Here is a 22,727-nt window from a genome sequence, read left to right on the forward strand (position 1 = left end):
GCGGGGCCGGGCCGTGGGGCCGCCGAGCCGATCCGAGCCGAGCGCTCTCGCCCAGGTGAGGAGCGCCGAGGGCGAGGCGATGGACGGGGAGGACCCGAGCCTGCAGCCGTGCGCAGCCAAGAAGGTGAAGCTGGAGCTGAAGGAGAGGAAGGAGAAGAAGCACAAAGTGGACGAGGACGAGATCCAGAAGATGCAGTAAGTGGCGGTGCTTGGGGCCAGGCAGCACCTCCTCCCAGGCTGCTCCCCGGAGGAGGCTGGTGCTCAGCAGGGCACAACTCACTGCGCAGTTTGCTTCTAGCAATGCAGACCGTGTAATGCACCTTTAATTGCTTTATGAGACTGTTGCTGATGACTTCTCTAGTTCTTGCCCAGATCTCTGCCCTCCTGAATGGGCCTAGTCACTTTGCATATAAATTTTAGCACAGCTGGAATGGTCTTTCCTATTCTGGCTCTGTTCTGTACTGCAGGAGCTTTGGGATGGTAGAAAGGTTCTGCAAGACTGTTTCAGTAGGCAGAGAAGTCTTATACTTTTTTTTTCCTCTTTTTTTTTTTTTTTCTATGTCCTGTAAATGATCAATTTTCTCCACCCCAGAATACTGGTCTCTTCCTTTTCTGAAGAACAGTTGAATCGTTATGAGATGTATCGCCGGTCTGCTTTCCCCAAAGCTGCTATTAAACGGGTAGGGTTTTAATAATGCTTTGCTGCAGGGAAAAACTATGAGCAAAGTGGGCTGGCGTAAAAGGCTGAGCCTTACTAAGCCTAGCCATAGGCTTGCAGATCTAAGACAGCGTAAGAGCTGGCTCTGCTGTATGTGCAGGCTGTGGATGCACCTTCTCTTCCAGTTGCTTATCTTAGCCTTTGTGGCTGAGGCCGTTGTCCTCAGATCAGCTTATCTGCTTGTGTTCTAGTTTAGTGAATTTGCATGGTTTATGCAGTTTAAAYGGAGGTCGCTGCCAAGCTGTCTTAATTGAAAGCAGTTAGAGGGCATGGGGCAACAGATAAAARTAATCACCAGTAATTTCACTATTGCTGTGTGTACTTCATTCAACTGTCTCTCTCTTTGCTTGTCAAGCTGATCCAGTCAATTACTGGCACCTCCGTCTCTCAGAACGTGGTTATTGCCATGTCCGGCATTTCCAAGGTCTTCGTTGGGGAGGTGGTGGAGGAAGGTAAGTGGTATATGTTATTGTGGAGTAAAAGCTTAAAAGTACAGTGGTAAATTCATTGCTTAAAAGCAAGCAGAAGGATATGAAACAAGACTGGGAATTCTAGTGGTTCCTAATCCAGGACTGCTGCTTAACATACTGTCCTGCAAGACCCTCTAAGACCTTCAGCAGCTGCAGAAGACAACTGTTAAGAAAGAAACTGAGGGGTGAAGCATACTGTTGTCTGTAGTCCATTTTAATCATATTATTGCCTGTGAGCCAATACAAGTAGAAGTTGGGGACCACTGACCTCCTTTTTTTTTTTCTCTTCAAAGGAAGATAATCTCAACATTCTTGCTACACAAGTCAGCATGTGAGCAAGATCTTTAGCTAATACTGCTGTGGACAACAAATTCAGCCCAGAAGGGAAATAAGTTATTTAGGCCTCTTACCTGTAAGACTCATGCTTTAAGCAATGAGCTGAGGTCTCTTTGGGATATCCTGTAGAAGGCTGACCTAGCTGAGTATGTTTTTTTTTTTCCTCCTTGTTCACGTTCCAGGAGGAGATGATACTGTTTGTTCATGCCATCTGCTCAGTATAGACTTGTCATGCAAAACATGTGGCCTATACATGCAGGGATTATCTTATCCAGGATGATGCAGCTTGGCAGTTTCCCTGCTGCAGCTCCCTCTGTTACCTGAGGCATTTTGGATAAGCAGCTTCACCGCTGTACTTAATTGCTTCATGTCCTTGGCAGGAGGTGTAAGTGATGCTTACTCTAACTGATGGAAAAGGAATTGGCCTGTAAGTCCATTGTAAATTGTACCTTCCTATTGCTCCTGCACATAATGACCCCAAAACATAAAAACATCCCTAGATTGGGTTTTAAAGTGGAAGGCTTAAGATCCTAAGGTGTTGCCAAGTTTTTGTGTGACTTAAATAGCATATTCCATAGTAGCTGGAGCTGCTTGAAAAGTGGTCTATTCTTGTCCAGTGCCGATGCCTCTAGGACTAACTTTTCTTTTAGTCAGAGAACCACATAAGGCAGTTTCATTCTCATGCATTAATAAAATGAACTGTAAACTCTGAACAAAAAAGCTACCTGTTGCCTTTAAAATTAAAGCTCAAACAGTAGGAGGCTTTTCAAGTATCACCTGTTAGGAGACTGGCTCAGCTTAGCTGTCCTGCTCATGTGAACTCTTGTTTTTTGTTTAGCACTGGATGTATGTGAGAAGTGGGGAGAGCTGCCACCTCTACAGCCCAAGCACATGCGAGAGGCGGTCAGGAGGCTCAAGTCACGGGGACAGATACCCAATTCCAAATATAAGAAAATCATCTTCCACTGAAGTATCTCAACAGCAGCAAGAGAAGACAGAAGTTAAAACAAGCTTCCAGTTGGGTACTGTGTAACCTCAAGAGCTGCAGCAGAGCTATGGGGCTTAAGCACTCCAAGCCTCTGTTGTCGCCTGCCCACGTTGTTCTCCAGGGGCCTATAGGAAAACAAACCTTGATGCTGAAGTTGCACTYAATTCAGCTTGCTTTTAAGTATGTGGCTTGTTTTCGGTTTACAAAATGTAGCCATTAACMCTCTTGGCATGGCTGATGGGGTAGGAGGGCAGGGGAAAAAGTGCTGCAGATGAAGCTCAGAGGACCTCTGTGTGGGGTAATGCAGTTGCCCCACTGAGCTTGTTGTGATATTAGAGCCTCCCCTTCAAGGAGCCTGTAAACATTTTATTGCGTGTAGACTTTCATTTAAGCAGCCACGGTGAGGCTTCCTAAAGTAACTGCTGAAGTCCGGCTTGTGACCTTAGCAATACGTGGAAGCAGGCGGCGGCCAAACAATTGACTCAGTCCTCAGGGTCCTATACATCAACAGACCAGGGACAGGAACCTTCAAGGTCTTCGGCGTATTTACCCAACAGGGTCATACTCTCTGCTGGCATGGATGTAGTGGTGTCTAGGTACAGAAGTGTCTTCTTGTACATTAAACTTGTTACTGTTTTCATAGTCTTGCTGGGATGTGAATAGCTTCTTTTGCTCTGGAGAGAGCAATGAAATACTAATTGTGTAATTGTGTTTGTGTGATTCCAAGTAGGGAGAGTGCAATGTGATGATCTGTCTCAACCAACCCCAACATGTTCATGAAGCTTCCCTTGCCTCTGGCATGTATTGTTCTATTAGCACAAGCCAGGGAACGCATGCTGAAAGCTGATGCTGAAGTCAGCGCTCAGCTGTTCTTCCTGAAGCCAGCTTTATGCAGTTGTCTAGAAAACAATACAACTAGGCAGGTATTAGGAGTACAGAAACTAGGGAGGGAAAGGAAAAAAGCATGCACCAGTGAGGAGGTTAACAAGTTTAATTTTTCATGGTTCATAGAACCAGTAAATGCATGARTGGAAATAACATACTGCAACAGAGTTCCAATACTGCCTAAGACTCAAATTCAAGTTCAGACTTGTACATTACCCCCCCTGTACATACCATATTCCCATTTGAGCACGCTTCTCCTGCTAACTAAATGTAAGAGATGCTGAGGCCATGTGCCCTCCCTAGAGTAACTGTATTATAGTTACACAAAGGATTAAGTTGGCTCTCATCATTAACACAGAAAGAGTCCTTAAATAAAAGGCTTTAAAAAGTAAACTTTGCTATTCATCAGTCAAGAAACTGGAGATTTTGTGCTTCCCTGTTCCACATAAACACCATGTAGAAAGGAAGTGGATTTTTTTTTTCCAGTTCTTACTCATATTTAGAAAAAAAGTGGAAGTAGTTTTAATTTTTCTGAAACAGAACAGGTTGACTTGAGTTGCTGGAGCAAGAAGCTTGCTGTAAATAACTTGGCCCCAGCTCTGTTCACTCTGCACGCACGGAAGGGAGAGGTAAGTAGTTCTGTGACACTGCAAGTAGGCACCAGTCTAGGAAGACCCTTTTTGCCCTACTCCTTTCCCAAGCTGGCTGTAGACGAACAAAAAGTTTTGAAAATTTGAAAGAGAAGACAAGCCTCCCACTTTCAAGCAATTAGTGAATAAAAAGCAAGAATACCATTGCMTTCCACCTAAGGCAAGCGTTCTTCTATCTCTTGCTTCACAGAGGAAGAGGGAGCAAGCACAGAAGCGCATAGGTACAAAGTTCAACTTCTCTTTATGGGGGTTTTGTGCAGTTCACAATGTTGTTAGTTACAATGAGCTGTTTGCATATGGGTTTGTTTCAAAGCACATCTGTGGATACATAGATGCTTTGTTACCTCCTTTCATACTCTGAGAACTTTTCACAGCAATAGTCTCATCTTTACCACTGGAGGTAACTCAAACCCCTGCTTTTACTTCTGAATTCTTCTATGCACGAGGCGATAGTGGTGAAGGAAATGCCCACTGATGCTTAAAAAGTTAAAGTGCATTTTCCTCTTGAGAGCAGGCCTGACGGGCTGCTCTAGTACATCTTCCATCACAGGCAGTAACACAGATCTAACCTGTCAAAGGCTGCTTGGGCAGGGGGTGGGACACAGGGGGGTGGGGCGCTCCAGGGAAAACATGAAGGTTGTCTGCCAAGAACAAGAAGCGATCCTCTGCGGTGGAGAAAAGGAAACTCACACAAGTCACAGCATCCAAACAGTGGATGTAGCACAGGCAAAGTGGATGGTGAGGGCAACTGCACCATGTGCCGCTGCGGAGCCTTCAGCTCCTGCTTCTGCCAAAGGCAAATATTCCTCCCTTGAACTCATTTGTGCCTGCCTGCTTCCAGAGTTTCTAGAAGGAAGGTCAGGCTTTTGCAGCTGCTGTCATATCTGATTTTAGGCCCTGGTCAGTCACATCCTGGCAGACAAAGAGATGGCAGAAATACTGGACTCCACGAGGATAAGCTGCCCCGAGGCTGGCTGTTCTAAGCTAGTATACAAGCACTAATTCCAGCGAGTGTTATTCAGGGCTACCTTCAGTCTAGTGGATTCAAACGCTGAGTTAAGATAAGGATCTGAAGAATGACAGTTACTTTTATCACCCTTTGTCTCGCGCCTGTTCTCTTGCATGCCCTCTTTCTTTGGAGTAAGAGCTAACAACTGCAAGGAATTCATTTTTGGCTCTTCATAAGCCACAGATCACCAGTGTCTCCAAATCTAACCTAACGCTGTAAATACATTCCTATTCCCCCTAGGGCTAGAGAAGAGCTAAAATGATCTCAGGAGTCTCTGTTAAAGGGAAGYGTTCAGCAGCTCCAGAGCTGGGCAAAGGGACAAGTGTATAAAAGCACAGTAGGAAAAAAAACCCMAAAAACTCAAGTTGTTTGCTTTTTTTGTGTAGCCCCCAGACCTCAACTCATTATGGCTTGTAAATCAGAGGCTGCTCCTTACATAGCAAGCAGAATTCAAATCTTATATTACTTTAGCTAAACTAATTTCAATGAACTAATGCTTAAGTAGAAAAAATAGGAAAAACCCGTAAGATTAAAGTTTTCAGGAGTGTGCTCATCTAAGAAACAAAATAGGCATTGCTTAGCTCTTATAGACAGGTGTAGCTTTYAGCTGATTAATAAAGGAAAATCACATATAATCTCCTTTTTGCTAGCACTCAGTGTGTGTCAATCACTACTTTGTTTTACATGCAGTAAGAAGCATGTGCATCAGAAATGGTACATTCAAACAAACACAAAATGCATCTGGAACAAATCCAAATCAAAGTTTGAAATATGTTAAAATCCAAAACACTCTGCACACRGTAAAGATGCTGTGTGTGACAGGGGAAGGAACAGGCATTCATCCGTAACACAGAGGGGGCCAAAACTTGCACCATTTGGTATCAGAACACAAAGCAAGTTCTCTTTTGTAACAGCTTCTCCCTTCACAACTGCCCCTTACTGCAGGTAGCAACGCACCTGCGTCCTTGCTCAGCACCTCGACCACGTACCACCTGGACTAGCAGAACAAAGCAATCACATACCAGTTTGCCTTCAGGAGTGGGTTCAATTCTTGCACTTCAGAAATGACATACCTGTTTTTAATTAGTGCTTACTTCAAGTTTTACTAGTTGTTTTTTTAAAAACTTGTAGAGGCAGTTTCTTTATGAATTAAGTCAGTCACCATTTGACCACAGAGACTTCTTCCTCTCCAGGAAAGTAGCTCCAGAGAAAGTGAGAGTACAAGCTGTGTTCCTCACCACAGCTGCTGTTTCATCTCCACCCCACAGTGAGCAGTTAATAGTGTCAGACTCCACCTAAGGAGGTCTAGCCCATACGCTCAGCACCCTATTCTTGACCCGCACACCAATATCCCTGTTAAAGATTGGGCATGAGCTCAGTGTTAATAAAAAATACGTGACTGTGTAAGAATGCAGACAGCTATTTCCTTGTACAGCCACTGCTGCTCTCTCCTTCTCCACTGGTCAATCTCTGCTATGAAGACAGCATGTGCCCCAAAGGGAACATACAGGTGATCCCATCCCATGACTTATCCAGCTTCCTTGACTCCTGTTCTTTGATTTCAAAATTAAAGAAAGATTGAATATTCCTTTGTAATGAAATAATGAATTCCTTTGTGCTTTACGAGCAATAAAGCCAAACTTTATGGGATTAAGTGAGAATGAACCAGACTAAGGCTAATATACTACTGATTCTGTCCTAACACAGCAAATTACTGGTGGAAAAAGAAATCTGAAGGAATCTCTTTACTATCCTGGCCCTGTTATGGAGGAATAATCAGGCTCACCCCCCTCCACAAGGGGGAAATCCCTTCGACATCTCCCACACCCACTGACCCCCTAAATTTCCATTTTCATGCGACAACACACACACTTTCACATCAGAGCTCTCAGCAGCAATTTCAGGCCRTATCTATCACTCCTTGATGTGGTAACTTAGCTGTACTCCTTTTGCTGTGTTCTTTGGCATGTGTGATTGGGCAAGAACACAAAAAGGAAGATTAAAAGAAGCAGAAACCACCATCAACCACCTCTAGACGAAAGGTGAAGTAGAGGTATTCCCAGGCTGAAAGCCGACTCTCARTACCACCATACAAATGAAGAAACACTGGTCCCCCCACAGCTTCCGACCTTTTGTTTGTAGACTGAGCACTGCCCTGGTTCAGTGGCAGACGGTAGCACCATATTGCCAGGACAGAGTAAAGTGGCTGCAAGCTGGTAGCTCCTTCTCTTTCCTCCTCCCCTGTCGCCCAGCCCAGCCAGGCCTGCCTTCCCTTCTCCCTCTTTCAAGTTTATTTTACAATCACAGTTGGTTTCCATTCTTAGAGGTGACCAGTCTCCAGTGGGTCGACCCATTTAGCAGCAATATAATCAAACTAGCCGCCTTAGTGCTGGTGGTGGTCTCCACTCCTCCTGAGCAGCTGCAGCCTGGGCCTTCACTGTCAGAGCTGGAAGAGGGGATTGTATTTCCTAATTTCCTGCAGAAGGCGGGCCTTGTCCATGTTGGCTTCTGCAAGGGCTATTTTCATGGTCTGCAGCTCCCTTTGCAACTCTGGCACTTCCTTTAACTACAAGAGACAAAACAGAGGAAGACAAACCAGGAGTTCCCAAAGGTAAGAAGTGAGGCAGATCTGACTACACTGATCTGCTCAAAGAGGAGAACCAAAGGAGAAGCTTTTAAGATGAATTACACTACATGCCACAACCACACAAAGCTCACTGACAACACGACCCAGTTTGATTTGCAGGATTAAGTACTTGCCAACCGGTGCCTGTAGACTTCCGTACCTGTTATTACGGCCAGCTCAGGCTGCCAGTGATGGCTGTGTAATGACTACTTGCTCCCAAGACTTCCCTTCACCTTTCTAGGCATAGGAACAAGACTTGCAGCAGGGGAGGCTTTTCCTGCAAAGCAGCTGATTTTGGCTGAAGGTAAATATACACATACACAGAAAGCAGGATAAAAACTGGGCTCTGCTCTGCATTCCTTCTTATTTATAGGGTTGTGATACACCTGTTCAGACTTGTTAAAATTAACCTGATTGCTAGAGCAAGCAGGTACCTGGCACTCTTATTTCTTGTCTCCATGATCAAAGCTAATTTTGTTCTCAAACACTACCAGTGAGACTGCACCATGGCTTCGTGGCACAGGAGAGCGTTTTTCTTGGGCTCTCAAGAATCTTTTCAGTCAAGAATTTAGCCTTTGCACATGTTCCTATTAAGTTCAGTAATATCAGAAAATAAACTGATACCAAGCTACTGTAATGCTTATGTGCTCCAGTTCTGATCAGGGCCCTGGCACATGAGATGCTAAGAACAGGCAGAAGAGAAAGTCTCTGCGCTAAGCGGAAAAGAGAAAGATGAGAAACAATGTGATGAGTCCAAGGTCACTAACTCATGAACAGAATCCAAGTCCCAGTCCAGTTTATCTGGTCTGTCACATTGATCCCTTAATATGTAGTTTTCCATAGCAAGTGATCAGTTTATCAAACAGTCCTTGCACCAGACAGGATTTATARGTAGAGAACACCGTATATTTAAAAATAAAACAATAATCTGAATTCCGGATAGATAGATCAAAATGAAAAGAAAGCTGAGCAAGGTATGAGTTGGCCTTACTTTTGGCAATCACTGGAAAAGGAGGTGCAGATTGCTTTTGTGTGTGCTCCCTATCTGCGGCACACCACACCTATCTGTTACTGCAAACACATGAAGACAATAGACTTAATTTTCCAGCCTACTGCCAGCTATCTAGCTGTCTAGACAGCAACAGGCAGCCGTGACTCACCTGCAATCCACGTATCTCTCCTGCCGGAGCTGCCAAGACACACTCTGCTGGGGCTGTCTGCTCCTTAAAATCTGACACAGGTTTTTCCTGTTTCAGTGAGCCCTCCCCTTGCGGAGCTTGAAAGAAGCATAGAAAATATTCAGGTGTGGACATCTATACATCAGGGTACTTAGGACAAAAGAAAGTAAAAAATTCTCTCTCCATTTTTTGTTTTGTTTTGTTTTTTAAACAGGAAGAATTTAGTCCCCATTTTAAGGGACTAGACTTTAAGGGAGAAACCAAAGCAATGGAAGAATCTGTCCTGACCCTGTGAGCTCAGGGAAACACCAGACATGAGTTCACACTGCCAGTCCACTGTTTTAGGTATTAACCTATGCTGCCTGAGGTATCAGATTTGCTATCCAAACAAATCAGCAAAAGCAGCAAGAATCAGAGCAGTAGGAATGCATGCATCCAGAGATTAACATGGCAGAGCACCAAAAGGACCTGAATGCTTGTGCTAAAGATGAAGGATTATTCATCCGTTCCAGTAAAAATGACAGCAAAGGAAGGAAGCAGGGACTGCTCAMGCACCGGAGCCTGTCCTTCCCAGCAGTGACCATCACATCTCACTTCCAGTTTCCTGCAGCACAAGGCACAGCAGAGTATTCTGCCTCCAATAAAGCCTGGGGGGCACCCGGGGAGAATAACATAAGATCCCTGACATCGCTGACCTGTTAGATAGAAAACCCCATCATCTCTGCGCTTCACAATGACGTGATCTACTGCCAAGGTGATGGGAACAGGGCCAGGAGAGGTAGGGTAGACCCGGGGGCTGTCATCCTGGGAAAAAACAAAGCAGAAAAAAGACGAACTATTGTGACAGCTCTGGCAACTCTGCAAAGGATCCCCCTTGCCCTCAGCCTTCACAGGAGTAACGTTACCATGGGCAGCACTGCCAAAGTCACCCACCACATGGAAAAACCTGGCTTTACAGGGCTGCACAGTGGTCTTAATTTCTGTACAAAGCCCTCCCACAGATCGGAACAGAGTTCTGTTGTATTCCTAATAAAGGCTGGGAAGACTCCTACCACCATCTCCCTGAAGGAGACCTCTCACAGTTGCTCTCCTGCAAATTCCTGGTTCAAACCCCCATCAAAATAAAACCACTATCCCCTAGTTTGGAGATTTTCATGCTGCTCTGCAGCAACACTGGCTCCTGCTTGTCAGGGGAGCCAGCACATTGCTTTCAAAAAGGTTTAATCAAGGACTTCTGTCAGTGACCCTCTCCTAAATATCAACCAACTCTTACATGCTTTTCGTCTGTAGTTCTCAAAACACAGAGAAAGTCAAATACTTTCCATTTCACACATACACATGGGGGAAAAGGTATTTAATTCTTTTCCCCTCGAGTCTGCAAAACAGGCCATCAACAAAGCTGGGCAAACTCAGACTCCATGATATTAGCACTCAACAATTCTATTGTGTTGCTTTTTCATCCATAAGGTAGTTTTAAGGAAAAAAATAAAACGCAATCAGGAAAACAGGATCTCTACAGAGACCTCAAGCAATCCAACYGTATCCTTTCCCAAGCAAAATCTTGCATGTGAGCTCTGCCCAGGATACCACCTTGGTTCCCCAAACACTCACCTTCAGTGTGATTTTGGCATTCACAATTTCTATCTCCATGGGGATCACCTCTGGGATGATTTCATCCTCAAGAAAGGGGCCAAGGTTAGTAAGGAAGGACATGAAGAGCTCTGCTGTATAACTGTGGACCAGCATTTGAAGGAAGCCATTCTCAACAGCAAGTGGTGAGTGCACAGCAGCGTTAGGTCCTACTTCAAGACGCAAGCACACTTCTGGGTGGGTCTTACTAGCTTCAGGGATTGAAGGCTTCTCTACACCTGGATCTCCTAGAGTCATAGCAGAAAGATCTCATTGCAGAAGGCAGCATCAGTACTAAGACATAAACTGAAGATCTGTGTCTTGTAAAGTCCTTTACTGTCCAGTTGCAGAATGGAATCAAGTCGACACTGGCAGCAGTCTGAGGCTGTCCTTCGCATGAAACGAGTCCAGAATTCAAAAGACTAAGAGTCCACATCACAGAAACTACAACTAGAGATGGACCCGTTAAGTCCCCAGATCTGTCCCTCTCTCTCACCATCTCAGCACATCTTAAAACTTGTCCTAATTTTGCATTTACATGAGTTGACCAGAAGCTTACCACTTGGCTCTCCAAAGTTGATCTGGGTCTTTCCACTGCCACCTCAACCCTATGTAATTTTGTAATTTTACTTTGCCCCCTCGTGGCTATAGGAAGTATTGTTAAAGAGAAGTACCAACAGCCCAGGAACTCCTGCTCATGCTTTCACATGAAGTTTTGGATTGTAGCTGCTTTTGGTATCTTTTTAATTCCAATTAAATCTTAAATATTTGCACTAAATGTGAACACTGAAATACCAGTTGAAATGGAAGATTCCCTAAGGACGGCCAGTATCAAGTGCAGTTATAAAAGCCAGCAGGCTCCAAGAGCCAACGTCTTACCCAGATAGCCACGCAGATATTGCCACATTCCAACGTTGGTGAGCTGCTCTGGAACCACATCCATTACTTGTAAAGCAATGGACAAATCATCACCTCTTGCCTCTATCCCACAGTTCACCTCATTCATCTTCAGCACAAGGACGGACACCTGAAACAGCCAGTGACAAGCTCACTTGTTAAAACAGCACCACATGATTCACCTTGAGATTCACTCAGAGGAAAGAGTTACAGGGAAAAGGAACAAAACTGACCAGCTGAAGGCTGGGGTCTTCTCCACTCTGTGAAGTCGAGCTATTTATTTCAGGAGATGCTCTACCCTCATCCTCTGCCATCGGGCTTCCTCTGCTGCCTGCATCACTGTGCACCTGAGGAAGATGTCCTGAGGAAAGAGGCTCCAGGCTGGGTTCTGAAATGATAGTAAAAAAACCCTCAGTTATGTTTCTTTTTCTTGTTTTAAGAAGTCCTGATATTTGCCTGAATCTCATGGTCTATCACCCTATACCAACCTCCTGGAAACTCTCTCCAGCTCCTCAGATGGATTTAAGCAGTACAGACCTTAAGTGAATTAWGTCTACTGCAGTGCTCAATGTACCTCACTTCCACCCACCCCTTACTGCACCTTTCCCGAATGCTATGGACCATCCACCCACCTGCACACATCTACAGTCCTCRCTCAAGGATGGCCAAATGCCTTAGAACACCATCATGATAGCACAGGGGTCACCCTCCCCACGCATTTATACTTCCTCATCTCAAAAAAGGCATCTCAAAAACCAGAGAGCGCCATCGTGAGTGAACCGCTCATGACATTCAACAAGAATGAGCGGCACAAGTGACTTCCAGATGAACACAGCATGACTCACTCGGTTGCCAATGGCAGAAAACTGTTCACCGGCGCGAAATAACAGTGGGAAAGAGGGTATCCCCAAGCACTGGTTACCAGAGTCTGTGAGCATCACAAAGCCTTCACTGCCATCGCTGTCCACAGACAGCCCGTCCTCGGGGCCGCTCCCGTCCACAGACGTGGTGTCAAACGAATGCTGGGATGTCGTCCTCTTCATGGAGAAGAAGCGCATCCGGCTGCTGCCGCTCCCGCCAGGAGTCACTGCTCCCTCTTCTGCTTTCGGCACAGCATCCCTACCAAAAAAAACGTAAGGGAAAACAGCTTAGCCTCTGAATTACACAGGTTTTGGGCTGGACTCAACACCTGTGAGGCAGGCTGCAGTATATTTAAACTACCCTCAAAAGACGAATGTCTAACCTATACTTAAGATCCTCTCCAAAGGGGAGACTCCACAGTCTCTCAAGGCTGCTTGTTTCAGTTTCTTCTGGGAAAGACTCCAATGCACCCACTTGTTTCACAAAAAGAGAGGGACCACCAGCACTGGTCAGCCTGGGCTAGTCCTGAACCCACAATCCAGAGCTGCTCTGTGCATCACTATCATTTAACTAAAATAGCTCCACCACTCCCCACACCCGATTACTGCGACGGGCTCAGTTGAAGATACTCATATACCAAGAATTCCAATACAAGTTACCAAAAAAGCTGCTATGCAGCTGTCAGCTGGCCATAACATCAGGCTACTGGCAACCTGGCCTGTATTTGCACTGACAACTTTGAAACAAGAGGAATTCTCCCAGGCTCTCTGGGCCAAAATCCCCTACTGCTGATACAAAGCAAACCTCATGCCTCACAGCAACCCTAAGAGAAGCTTTATTTTAGCAATAAAATGCGACTGTCTGCGGGACATGCAGGATCTGTGATCCAAATGACAGGGAGAAAAAGGGAGCAGTCAGCCTACGCTTTACCCCCTTTTCCAACAGCTTTACTCCTGCTGTTTTGAAGCACAGGAGGATGACCCACTCACTTGGTTGGTGGGAGAGACAGCATTTTCTGCATGGTGGAAGTCATCTTCTCCCGGCTCAGGCTCAAAGCATCTTTCGTTATTGACATGGCTTCTTTGGTGAGGTCCACAGTCACATGCAAAGCTTCCTTAGTGGCATCCTTTGTGATATGCAGTGCACTAGACAACTCCACCTCTAGGTTTTTTAATGGGATGAGCTCTGCCTGGCCATTGAGTGTGATGCTTCCTCTCCTCAAGGGCTGCACATCTGAGGTTGGGCTGGAAGGGAGAGCGGGAGGGCTCTGAGGATGGCTGCTGGACTCTGCCGGTCTTTCTGCAACCAGGGCTTCCACAGCTTCATGTGCTTCCTCTATCAGGCCTTTCTCCTCTGTACTCTTACTACACGGACTTGTACTCAGAGCTCCATCGCTTGCGGATCTTGGGAGTCTTTCCAGCGGTGCAGTGGTTACATCTGTACCTATATCTTCAGTCCCACTATCCTCTGGGACCTTTGAGCTACTGCTTACTCCCTTCTCTGAACTGGTCTCTGATTTCAGCTCCTTCTCTTCGGCCGCCAGCCCCTCCTTGCTGTCTGAGGGCGAGAGCTCCGATTCTATCAGGCTTGTTGTGTCCGAGTCGAGGGACCGGGGTTCCAAGCCAGAGCCTGGCACGGGGTTCATGAGTAGGGCCACTTCAGCACTGTGGAACATAACTCCTACGCATGCAGACATGGGATCTAAAGGAGACCCAGTCACTTCCTGTGTATCTTGGGCCAACTGCTCCTGTAGTGTTTGCAGAACCTCTTTCATCCTGAGCAGCACCAAGTATTGGTAGTGGTTGAGCCGAACTTTGACATGAACAGATGAGGACAAAAGCATGTGGATATCAGCAGAGGATTCCAGCTCTTTATCATCTACTCCATCATCAGTTTCACAGTCACATTCTCCCAAGATACCCATTGTCTCTGGGACCTTGGAGATGTTCTTCAGATCTTGGTCAGTCTTTGATCTTTGGCAAATCCCATGCTCCCTGGAAAGGTTCTCATTCTTGGAGTGATTGCTAAAGCTGGCAGAAGGCTTGATTTTCAATTCAGAGGCAGCCAAAGCCTGTTGTTTAGACATCTGAGCCTGCCTCCATCTCTTGGGAAGACAGGCCCAAAGGGAAAGGGGAAAAGGGTCAACAAAGTTAATGGCTTTGCCCTTTGAACTCTCAGCCCCCTCAAAGTCCAGGGAAAGCTCCGTGAAATTCATAGACCATAGGTCTTCAGAGGCAGAGGATTTGTGAAGTGCCTGGGAAAAGCCTGCATGCTGCCGAGGTCTGTCATCCACCTCATATGCATGGCGCAAGAAAAGGGTGTGGAGAAGGCTGAAATTGTCCTGAGACCTTGGGAACTGGGTGTAGTTACAGTGGAAGAATTCTGAATTGGCAARTCTACGGAAGAGGCTCTGGAGGTCCTGGCAGCTGCAGAAGGGAGCGTGGCGGGTGTTGGTGGCAGTCATCTCTGACATGCGAATGCACAGTGCCTGCGGACGATCTCGATGGTCAGTAACTTTCTTCTCCACAGGGATGTTGAGCTACAAGGAGGAGAGAAGCAAGAATTACAAGTAAGGGGGTTAGAAGGGAAATTAAGAGAGGCCTATCCTAGCCATTTACACAGAAGGACAATTGTGGAATATATAACCAATTGAGAGACAAGGAATTCTACTACAGTCCCAAGAGGTTAGACTCTCAAAATCATCCCCGTCTTAAAAAAATAAGTAAAATTTACAAATCAGGGAGGAGAATCAGACAGGAGGGAATTTAAACTGAGTTTCATTTCAGGTTCCTTTACCATCCATGGCTTATGCAGCAGGTCAAACTTAAAACTGTACACTTTGACCCTTCTTTGCAAGGGCTTACTATCCACTCAGGCCTTTAAGTCTCCTCACAAAACTGCTAACAAGGCTAGGCAATGGCAAACACAAGAGGATGTCAACGCTGCAGGTGCATGCCAATTGGGAATGGGATGAGAGTTATAAAGTGGTTTTCAAAGGCCAGAAAGCAACTTTTGGCTACTATGAACTTTGTTAGCTGTGCGAATGCAGCCCGCAGCAGATGACTGTTTTTACACACCTGAACCATCAAGTTCTCCTTCAAACTCTTTTTATAAATGCTGACTTTCCTGTCTATTCTGGGCTAGAACTCAAGCACATGTTCTACTGCCCATAGACCAAAACAAAACTAATGTGAGGAGCAGATGGCCTAAAAAGGTTAMGTTTCTGTTTTCTCGTTCTGGACTCCAGCTGTGTCCTGGTCTCATGTTCCTTCCATGAAAGGGAGGCAGAAAGCACTGAAGACTGAGAAAGGAAGGAAATGAACAGTACCTTCAGCCGGAAGCCATCCAGTCGAACGTCAAAGTGCTCATCACGCTTGCCTGAGTCCTCCAGCTTGTAAATGGCTTTGAACTGCTCCAAGCTGCGATAAAGATCCAGACAGAAGAGGTTTATCCAGAGCACACTTGCTGTATCCAGGGTAAGCATCAGGCCATTCAGCTGTGCATACAGGTTTGGACATGGAACTAGAACAAAAAAGAATCAGAACAGATTAATAAGAGCAGCAAAGGCACTTCAAACAGTCTGGAGCTCAGTGCGTAACCTGTGCCAACACCACCAAAGCAGAGGGCTTCAATGCTCGCTGCAAGACAAACCTCTTGATCAAAGGGAGAAGCTGAGGTGCAGCAGTGAAGTGACATGTTCTCGTTCTCCCATCAAGTCAGCTGCAGAGCACCCAGTCAATGGGTGAGGCAGAACCCTGAGACTTGGGCAGACRTAGCAGATTTTTCAATATGCTCCTGGGCAAGTTATTTTTCAAGCACAACTTTGCCCACACATTTTGCACCAAGGATCTATCCCAATTTCCAATGGGGGGGAAGAGGGGGGAAATCAGAAAGGCAAACATCAGGAAACTTAAAAAGAAACACACCTCCAGAGAAACTGTAAGAGGGTTAGCACACCTAAAGAATTAAGAGTGGACTGGTTCTTTAAGAAGCTTATGAAAGAAGGTGCTAACCTTGGTATATTACCTGGAAAGTCCTGATTGTCTGGGAAGTAATACTCTGTGAATTCAATATGGATTGCAGAGACCTGATCTGGAAGGTTGAGGAATTTTCTACTACATGAAAGCAAGGTGGAGGGTTTCTTACTCTGTTGACCAGCTGTAGAAACCTGCAAACACAATGGTAAGTGGTTGTGCTAAWTTCAAATTTGGCAAAATAAAGTGTCCCAATAACCCTACAGTCTCCCACATTCAACCCATCTCATTTACACAAACATACTCTGTTTACAAGTAAAAATAAAGCCTTTTTCTACATGTTAATACCCTCAACTCCTTTCCTTTGAGGGAATTTGGTTCTTTAGAGCTCCCATAACTATTAGTAAAAGTCATGACAGTCAGAATTAGGTGATGCAAATAAACAGACCTGAAATCTATTTTAGCATTCTTCAGGATTAACAACATGCTGATAAATCCATTATAGTGTCTGGTACTGATTATCCTCTTATAAGGGATACAGGGTACATTAATGCAGGGTCTGATCCAGTCTAGTGATCCTTTCTCTCCTGGGTCAGAAAGCGTGAGGGAAGACTTATTCCTCCCCTATCAAAATCCATACACTTACTAATTTTTCAATAAAATGAATCTTTTATTCTGAGCTTGCCTTATGCTTTATGAAAGTTTAGATGTGAACAGACAGGCACATAGCTTGGGATTCTGCAGAAACTCCACAATTATGTGGGCAGTTTCCGCTGAATATGAAAATTATTTGCAGTTCATACTTGGTTTAAAAGTTGTACATGCAACACAATAAAGGCATCTGGGTGCAGAATTTTGTTTGGCTTGGATGACATGAGGTCTGCATGATTTATTTCCATTGTATCAGATCAAATGATTACTTTAAAAAACCAACCAACCAAMCAAACAAAAAACCTCCACAAACAACGGACATTAGCTCATTTCCATGCACTGCCTACGTCCCTACCTGGTGAACGTCTAGGTCATCCACTCGAACTACCACACAGCTAGATCGAAGGCGATTCCAGGAAGGGTGCCGGAGTTGTGGCAAGCTTGAGGGAGGGACACGGCCTTTCTCTGAGGGGCTTTTATGAGGACTCAGCAAAGTATCTGTGGGGATGGAAGAGCAGAATCAGCCAGGGTTTTACTTATCTTCTTTGCAGTGAACTTCACCATCAACACCATGGAGTCCTGAAAAACACATATGTGCTTACAGAGTGGAAATAACAGACCCAGAATTATAAACAAATGGGCACTGCTAGGCAGTAAAAAACTTAGTACTTGTAAAAAAACACAGTGAAAGATCAGCATGCCCTGTAGCAAGAGAATCTTCGGGCACTCAGGACATTTCATTACTCATTACATACTCACTTACGGGAAAATTCAGTAAACAAGCTAGGAAAGTGACTACTGCAATCTGTCCCTTCTCCCTGCGGTGTCATTCTGGTATAATATGCATTTTACTTTGTCATGGAATTTACAATTTTCAGTGTGCTATGGATTTCTGCACCAACAAATCAACCTGCTAAGCTGGTGAAACAGAACTAGAGATACTGCTGGATGGAGCAAAGCTGTTACTGTCTTCTGCTTTACCAGGAATTTTATCAAACATCGTTACCTGGTTTCTTTTTGAAGGGAGAAAGTGGAGTCCTGGTAAACGAAGGGTCCATTTCTTCATAACGCTTCTCAATCTTGCTTTGAAATTCACTGACCAACTTTTTTGCCCACTGTCCCCGGGTTTCCATGGCCTCGCTGTACCTCACCCAGTGCTTGCAGGCATCTCCTACATGAAAGGAAACATCCTGGCTTTCAAAYGAGGTTCCTGGATGCACACAATCCTGCTGCTCCCTCAAACATACGTAAATCTGTAGAGCATTCCCTTTCACTGATATCCCAGTTCTGGAACATGCAGCATGCAGCACACTAAGTGCTTGTGAAACAAGAGTGGGCTTCCACATAACAGAGCTGCCCCTGCCAGCTTTTCTTTATTCTTCAGTTAACATCAAACAGATTTTCTCCTGAGATACATCCTATAACCCTTTCAAATTGATTAGGAATATGCAAGAACCAGATCCAGAGCTTAAGCAACTGAAAAGGGATCCAAAGATTCAACTTTATGGCTTTATAACAGATAGCGACTTATTCCTTGCTTTGCACTCTATTCTGCCAGAAGGTTAAACCTGGTCAAACCTACCTCATCTTCAAAGAGGTAAATTAGATTAACCCTGCCCATGAGGATTTAAGTCACAAATCCTTTGTGCAGCCTTTCTGCCAATCCTGCTTGAAGCCCCGTAGCATTATTGTTCTCTAAATTCTTTTTTTTAATCTCTTTTCCCAAGTTGGGAGACACTCCCTTACCTGCCCTGTGGAAAGGATAATAGTCAAAGGCCATCCTCCTGAACGTCAGCTGCATAGCACCTCCCAGCATCCCGTGCTTCAAAGTGCCTGTGGAAAACAGCAAGAAGAAAAGCATGAACACCTCTGCAATTCAAGTCCTGACCCAGGAGAATTCAGAACTGCCAACTGATTGCCACCATGGCCAGCATCAGGATATTTTCTTTTTAAAAGCAGTACCAAAACCTTGTCCTAGACAAAGAAACAGTCAAAAGAATGAAACTGTTTATACCAAAGAACCAGACCTCGAATCTCAAATACCAAACTGTAAGATCCCATTGCTTCCCAGGCCYCTATCAATTACACTTTTCATTACAATAACCGGCACTAGTGAAATAAAGACAGCAAAACTGCACTGAGATGCTGATAACAACAGCTCAGAAGGAGGAGGAGGCACACAGCCCAAAGAGAACAAAAACAAACCTGTAATAGTGATGGGTGTGGGTAGGGGAATTAAGGGTGGTTTTTTTAAGGCAGATGTGTAGGAACAAACACTAGAGATTGCTGGGCACTGAAGGAGTGAGACAGAGAAAGGAAGAAAGGTACCTTTATCTCAAAAGAGAGCAAAAGTAATTAAAGTATACCTCAGTAGGGGGAAGCTATGAGTAATACAATTACTTAATTACATACACACACAACTGAACAGGCAGGAAAATGGTCTGTCAAAGAGGGCAAAGAATCCTTGTTTAGGACATTCCAAGTAACATGGTTACACTGTCAAGTGCTACATTTTCTCACTGAGAGGAGTGACTTATTAGATCATGTCTTATCTCCTCTGCTCAGTACCAGATTGTTCCTAGAGCACATCCTCTCATGCCTCACCTAAGCCACGGTTAACATTTCCGCTGATGGACTTCCCCACATTTGTCCCATGGAGCCAAGAAAGATTTTCCAACACCTGGCTTGGACACACAGAACTGATCTCTCCATCAGCCTCATAAGGCTGAGCCACTGCCCACTGCCTCACTGGGAGTCAGTAACACGGAAGATGTTTGCTTTCAACAGGAAAATCCTCCCTCAAGAGGGAAAACTGATAACTGGATTAATTTCTTCCTCCTGCAGTCTTTTCCTGATACTGCTCTCGGTTAGGTACCTGACTCCCGAGTGTGGCTATCATCACAGATGTGCAGGTCCAGGCGCGAGATGAGGAGGTGGTACGAGGACTCTTTCATGTCATGTTTATCAAAGTATTGGCCAATGCTACTTGCACTTGGGCTGACTCCAAATGACTGAGACCAGGACTGCTGGGTACTTGGAGCAGGCGGTGTTATCTATTAGAGAGAAAGAAGCTTGGTAAGTACTAAGAGAAAGCAAAAAAAAAAAAGTGATTACGATGCAACTAAAAATAATCCTTGTAATCCTCCAGACTGGAAGGTATCAGTCTAAAGAAATCTAACTGGGAGTCCAGAAATCTAGGTCCTTCCCCATGTTCTCATGGGCAAAATTCTTCATCTGTGGTTCTGCCTCATCTACACCGAACTACTGTTCACTTATCTCAGAAAATGCTTTGAGATTCCTGGATGAAAAAGGCTGAGTATTCCTGATCCTCCCCCCACTCTGTGTAATCTCACTGTGCCCTCCTTCCCCAGAGCTTTCACCATCAGCAGTGATGAGCCTCTTCCCTTATGCTCCCTGTCTCTGGGAACATCTTTCATYGTCTGCCCTTTGCATTTATTCTGCAACGTTCATCAAACCATTACTCAGCACAGCATTTTGGAAACATTAAGAAAGTGGTAAGGGAGGTTTAGGGTTACTGGTAGAAGCAGCTGTTTTAAGGTTCTCAAACACTGCTAAGCTATGTGTAAAGCAGAGAAAAAAAATGAAAACAATTGAAAAGACTGAGAGCACTCTCCAGAGTCTTAGGAAGGAAAAAAAAAACAACCCCTCCCCGAACTACAGTGAATCTGATGCCAATGTTTTCCCTTAAAAATCATAATGAGCTGTGATGCTCGTGTCATAATTATTTATTATAATAACAGAAACCCTTCTCCCAGTCCTATTCAAATTGTCATTCGGAGGCAGAAAAGATTTTATCTAGAACATATTTACTGCTTATTACCAAATCTAATGCCTATGGGACCCTCTGCAGCTTTCCACATGACAGCCCCATCTGAAAAGCCATGCAACTTATCATCGTTTTTCCTCCCCTTGACAGAACCTACCCTGTGACTATTTAAGAATGTTCTCTAATGCTTATTGGCAATGCATCCAACTCCCCTGGTCATTCCCTGACCTGGCACCAGATGATCCTACCATTTCCCATCAGGGAGTTGCTCTGTACACAAGGGCCAGATGACACACAAAGACAGACTGTCTCTTCCACTTTGTCCTTTCCTTTTTTCTGGCAGGCTCATATCTAAATCATGGTTCACTGACCTGTACAGACTCTGGTGCCAAGCTTTTCCTCTGCTGGGCAGACTTCTCCATGGCTTCACTCAGAGACTCTGCATACTTCATCATTGCTTTCAGCTGAGAGTCTGTCAACACCCAGAGCAGGTCATCAAGGAGAAACATCAGCTTAGATGCCACCACATTGCAATCTTTGGTCTGAAACAGCAAGAGAGATACAGGGACTTTAAGAAATTGCAATCATGTACAAATATTCCTCATAAGACACATAAGCTTTAGCAGAAACAAGAGTTGCTGCTTTGAAACTCCTCTGAGAGAGAAGTTTGCTCATATGGTGGATGTCCACAGTACCTTATCTGAGAAGCAAGCTTGTCAAAGCTACCTCCTCTTTAAGAGGCAAGTTGCTCACTGCTCAAAAAAAGCAAAGACATGAGATGGTTTAAATTTTTGCATGTACTCTTCATCACATTTCCGCTGAGTGCTAAAAATAAGGTTACCAGGCTTCAAGTTCTGAGTAAAAAAAATGACAGATCTCCTTGGGATGTAACAACGGATTTTAAAACTTGCTCCATACATGTTATTCTCCCCTGAGGAATAAACTGCTTTGACATTTGATAAGAACACAGCTGTTTCCAACAGAAAACACAGAGAGATAGAGCAGCTTGGGCTCAGCATTTGTGAAGGAAAAGCACCATTGCTGAGGACTGTGGGAGGAAATATGCATCATCGTTGCACCAGGCAGTGAGATTGTATCCTGTAAAGTATGGGGGAAACACTCACCCTTCTCTTGAGAGAGATCTGGATCCTCCCTTGGTTGGTAATGAGTCTCAGAGGAGTAGTAACAGGATCCTGATCTCCATTGTCAGTGGCATCTGCTTCTATCCGAAGTGTCTGCCAGGTGAGCTCTTTGAATGTCAAAACCTACCCAGATAGAGAAAAACAGGAAAATGCTGAGATTTTCATCAACTTCAAGGATTAAACAGCAGCTCTAGAAGATGTGGAATTAAATAGGGCCATGGAGAATCTTTCAACACACTTTTCTATGATCCCAGTACAAAAGAGAAGTCTAAGCCTTTCTCTCTCACACTGAAAGTTTAAAAACAGACAAACCACATGGACATTCAGAGCTTCTTCAGTTTCATTCTCTCAGATCAGAGGTGCTCAGAGAAAGCTCTGGCCACAAATTAGCTCTCAGCCACTCTGTTCCAGCAAGCAGTAGGCAAGTTCACTGCAGCTCCCTGCAGACAGCGTGAGAATTCAGACAAGTCCCCAGTTACACCAGATCCCCGGGGAAGCACAGAGCACCACTCTTCCGTGTGCATTACAACAGACAACTCAGGAAAGCATTTTACCTCTCCTCTCTGCGGGTCAGTAATACGGGTGAGCCGCAAGTCACTCTGTTGCCAGTTTGGGTTGACACTGTAGCCTTGGAGCTGCCATAGCTCAAAAGAGGCATGAAAGGCCTTGGAGTGAATCTTGATGGTGATGGAATTGACAACGATAAACATCCCCTCCACGACCTTTTCAGCAAAGCCATATTCACTGTGAAGAGAAGAACACTCAGAATCATCATTTGTAACAATTAAAGGCTCAGGTAGAGGCAGGGCTGCAGGTGGCATATGAAAGCCACAGTGACACTCCAAGGCTTATAAGCAATATTAGAACCACTTAAACCTGAATCTAGAGAGGCAAGGTGAGAACAACTGCCACCCATACCCCAATAC

General features: G+C 44.9%; 2 protein-coding genes across 7 annotated transcripts in view; one reads left to right on the forward strand and one right to left on the reverse strand.

Annotated features, from left to right (window-relative positions):
• TAF11 (TATA-box binding protein associated factor 11) overlaps positions 1-3,157 on the forward strand; it is a 3,837-nt gene extending 680 nt beyond the window's left edge. Inside the window, exons 2-5 of the mRNA XM_026056521.1 lie at positions 28-195; positions 593-680; positions 1,074-1,170; positions 2,363-3,157. Coding sequence (XP_025912306.1) covers positions 28-195; positions 593-680; positions 1,074-1,170; positions 2,363-2,493 — 484 coding nt within the window. The 3' untranslated portion in view covers positions 2,494-3,157. The remainder of the gene's footprint in view (positions 1-27; positions 196-592; positions 681-1,073; positions 1,171-2,362) is intronic.
• Positions 3,158-3,488: 331 nt separating this feature from the next.
• UHRF1BP1 (UHRF1 binding protein 1) overlaps positions 3,489-22,727 on the reverse strand; it is a 30,629-nt gene continuing 11,390 nt past the window's right edge. For 4 of the 6 annotated variants that reach the window (XM_026056751.1, XM_026056748.1, XM_026056749.1 and 1 more), the window contains exons 5-21: positions 22,356-22,545; positions 21,784-21,924; positions 21,031-21,201; positions 19,748-19,925; positions 18,619-18,705; positions 17,879-18,043; positions 17,228-17,370; positions 16,274-16,415; positions 15,576-15,769; positions 13,237-14,786; positions 12,309-12,505; positions 11,620-11,774; positions 11,369-11,516; positions 10,472-10,737; positions 9,556-9,664; positions 8,843-8,958; positions 3,489-7,622 (exon numbers count right to left, since the gene is read on the reverse strand). In XM_026056751.1, coding sequence (XP_025912536.1) covers positions 7,497-7,622; positions 8,843-8,958; positions 9,556-9,664; positions 10,472-10,737; positions 11,369-11,516; positions 11,620-11,774; positions 12,309-12,505; positions 13,237-14,786; positions 15,576-15,769; positions 16,274-16,415; positions 17,228-17,370; positions 17,879-18,043; positions 18,619-18,705; positions 19,748-19,925; positions 21,031-21,201; positions 21,784-21,924; positions 22,356-22,545 — 4,078 coding nt within the window. In that variant the 3' untranslated portion in view covers positions 3,489-7,496. Of the gene's footprint in view, positions 7,623-7,842; positions 7,981-8,842; positions 8,959-9,555; positions 9,665-10,471; positions 10,738-11,368; positions 11,541-11,619; positions 11,775-12,308; positions 12,506-13,236; positions 14,787-15,575; positions 15,770-16,273; positions 16,416-17,227; positions 17,371-17,878; positions 18,044-18,618; positions 18,706-19,747; positions 19,926-21,030; positions 21,202-21,783; positions 21,925-22,355; positions 22,546-22,727 lie in introns of those variants that run through there. The other 2 variants (XR_003252042.1, XM_026056752.1) reach the window with 2 other exon arrangements.

This window comes from Apteryx rowi, unplaced genomic scaffold (genome assembly GCF_003343035.1).
Source record: "Apteryx rowi isolate R43461 unplaced genomic scaffold, aptRow1 scaffold_132, whole genome shotgun sequence".
In the NCBI taxonomy this organism is placed as follows: Eukaryota; Metazoa; Chordata; class Aves; order Apterygiformes; family Apterygidae; genus Apteryx; species Apteryx rowi.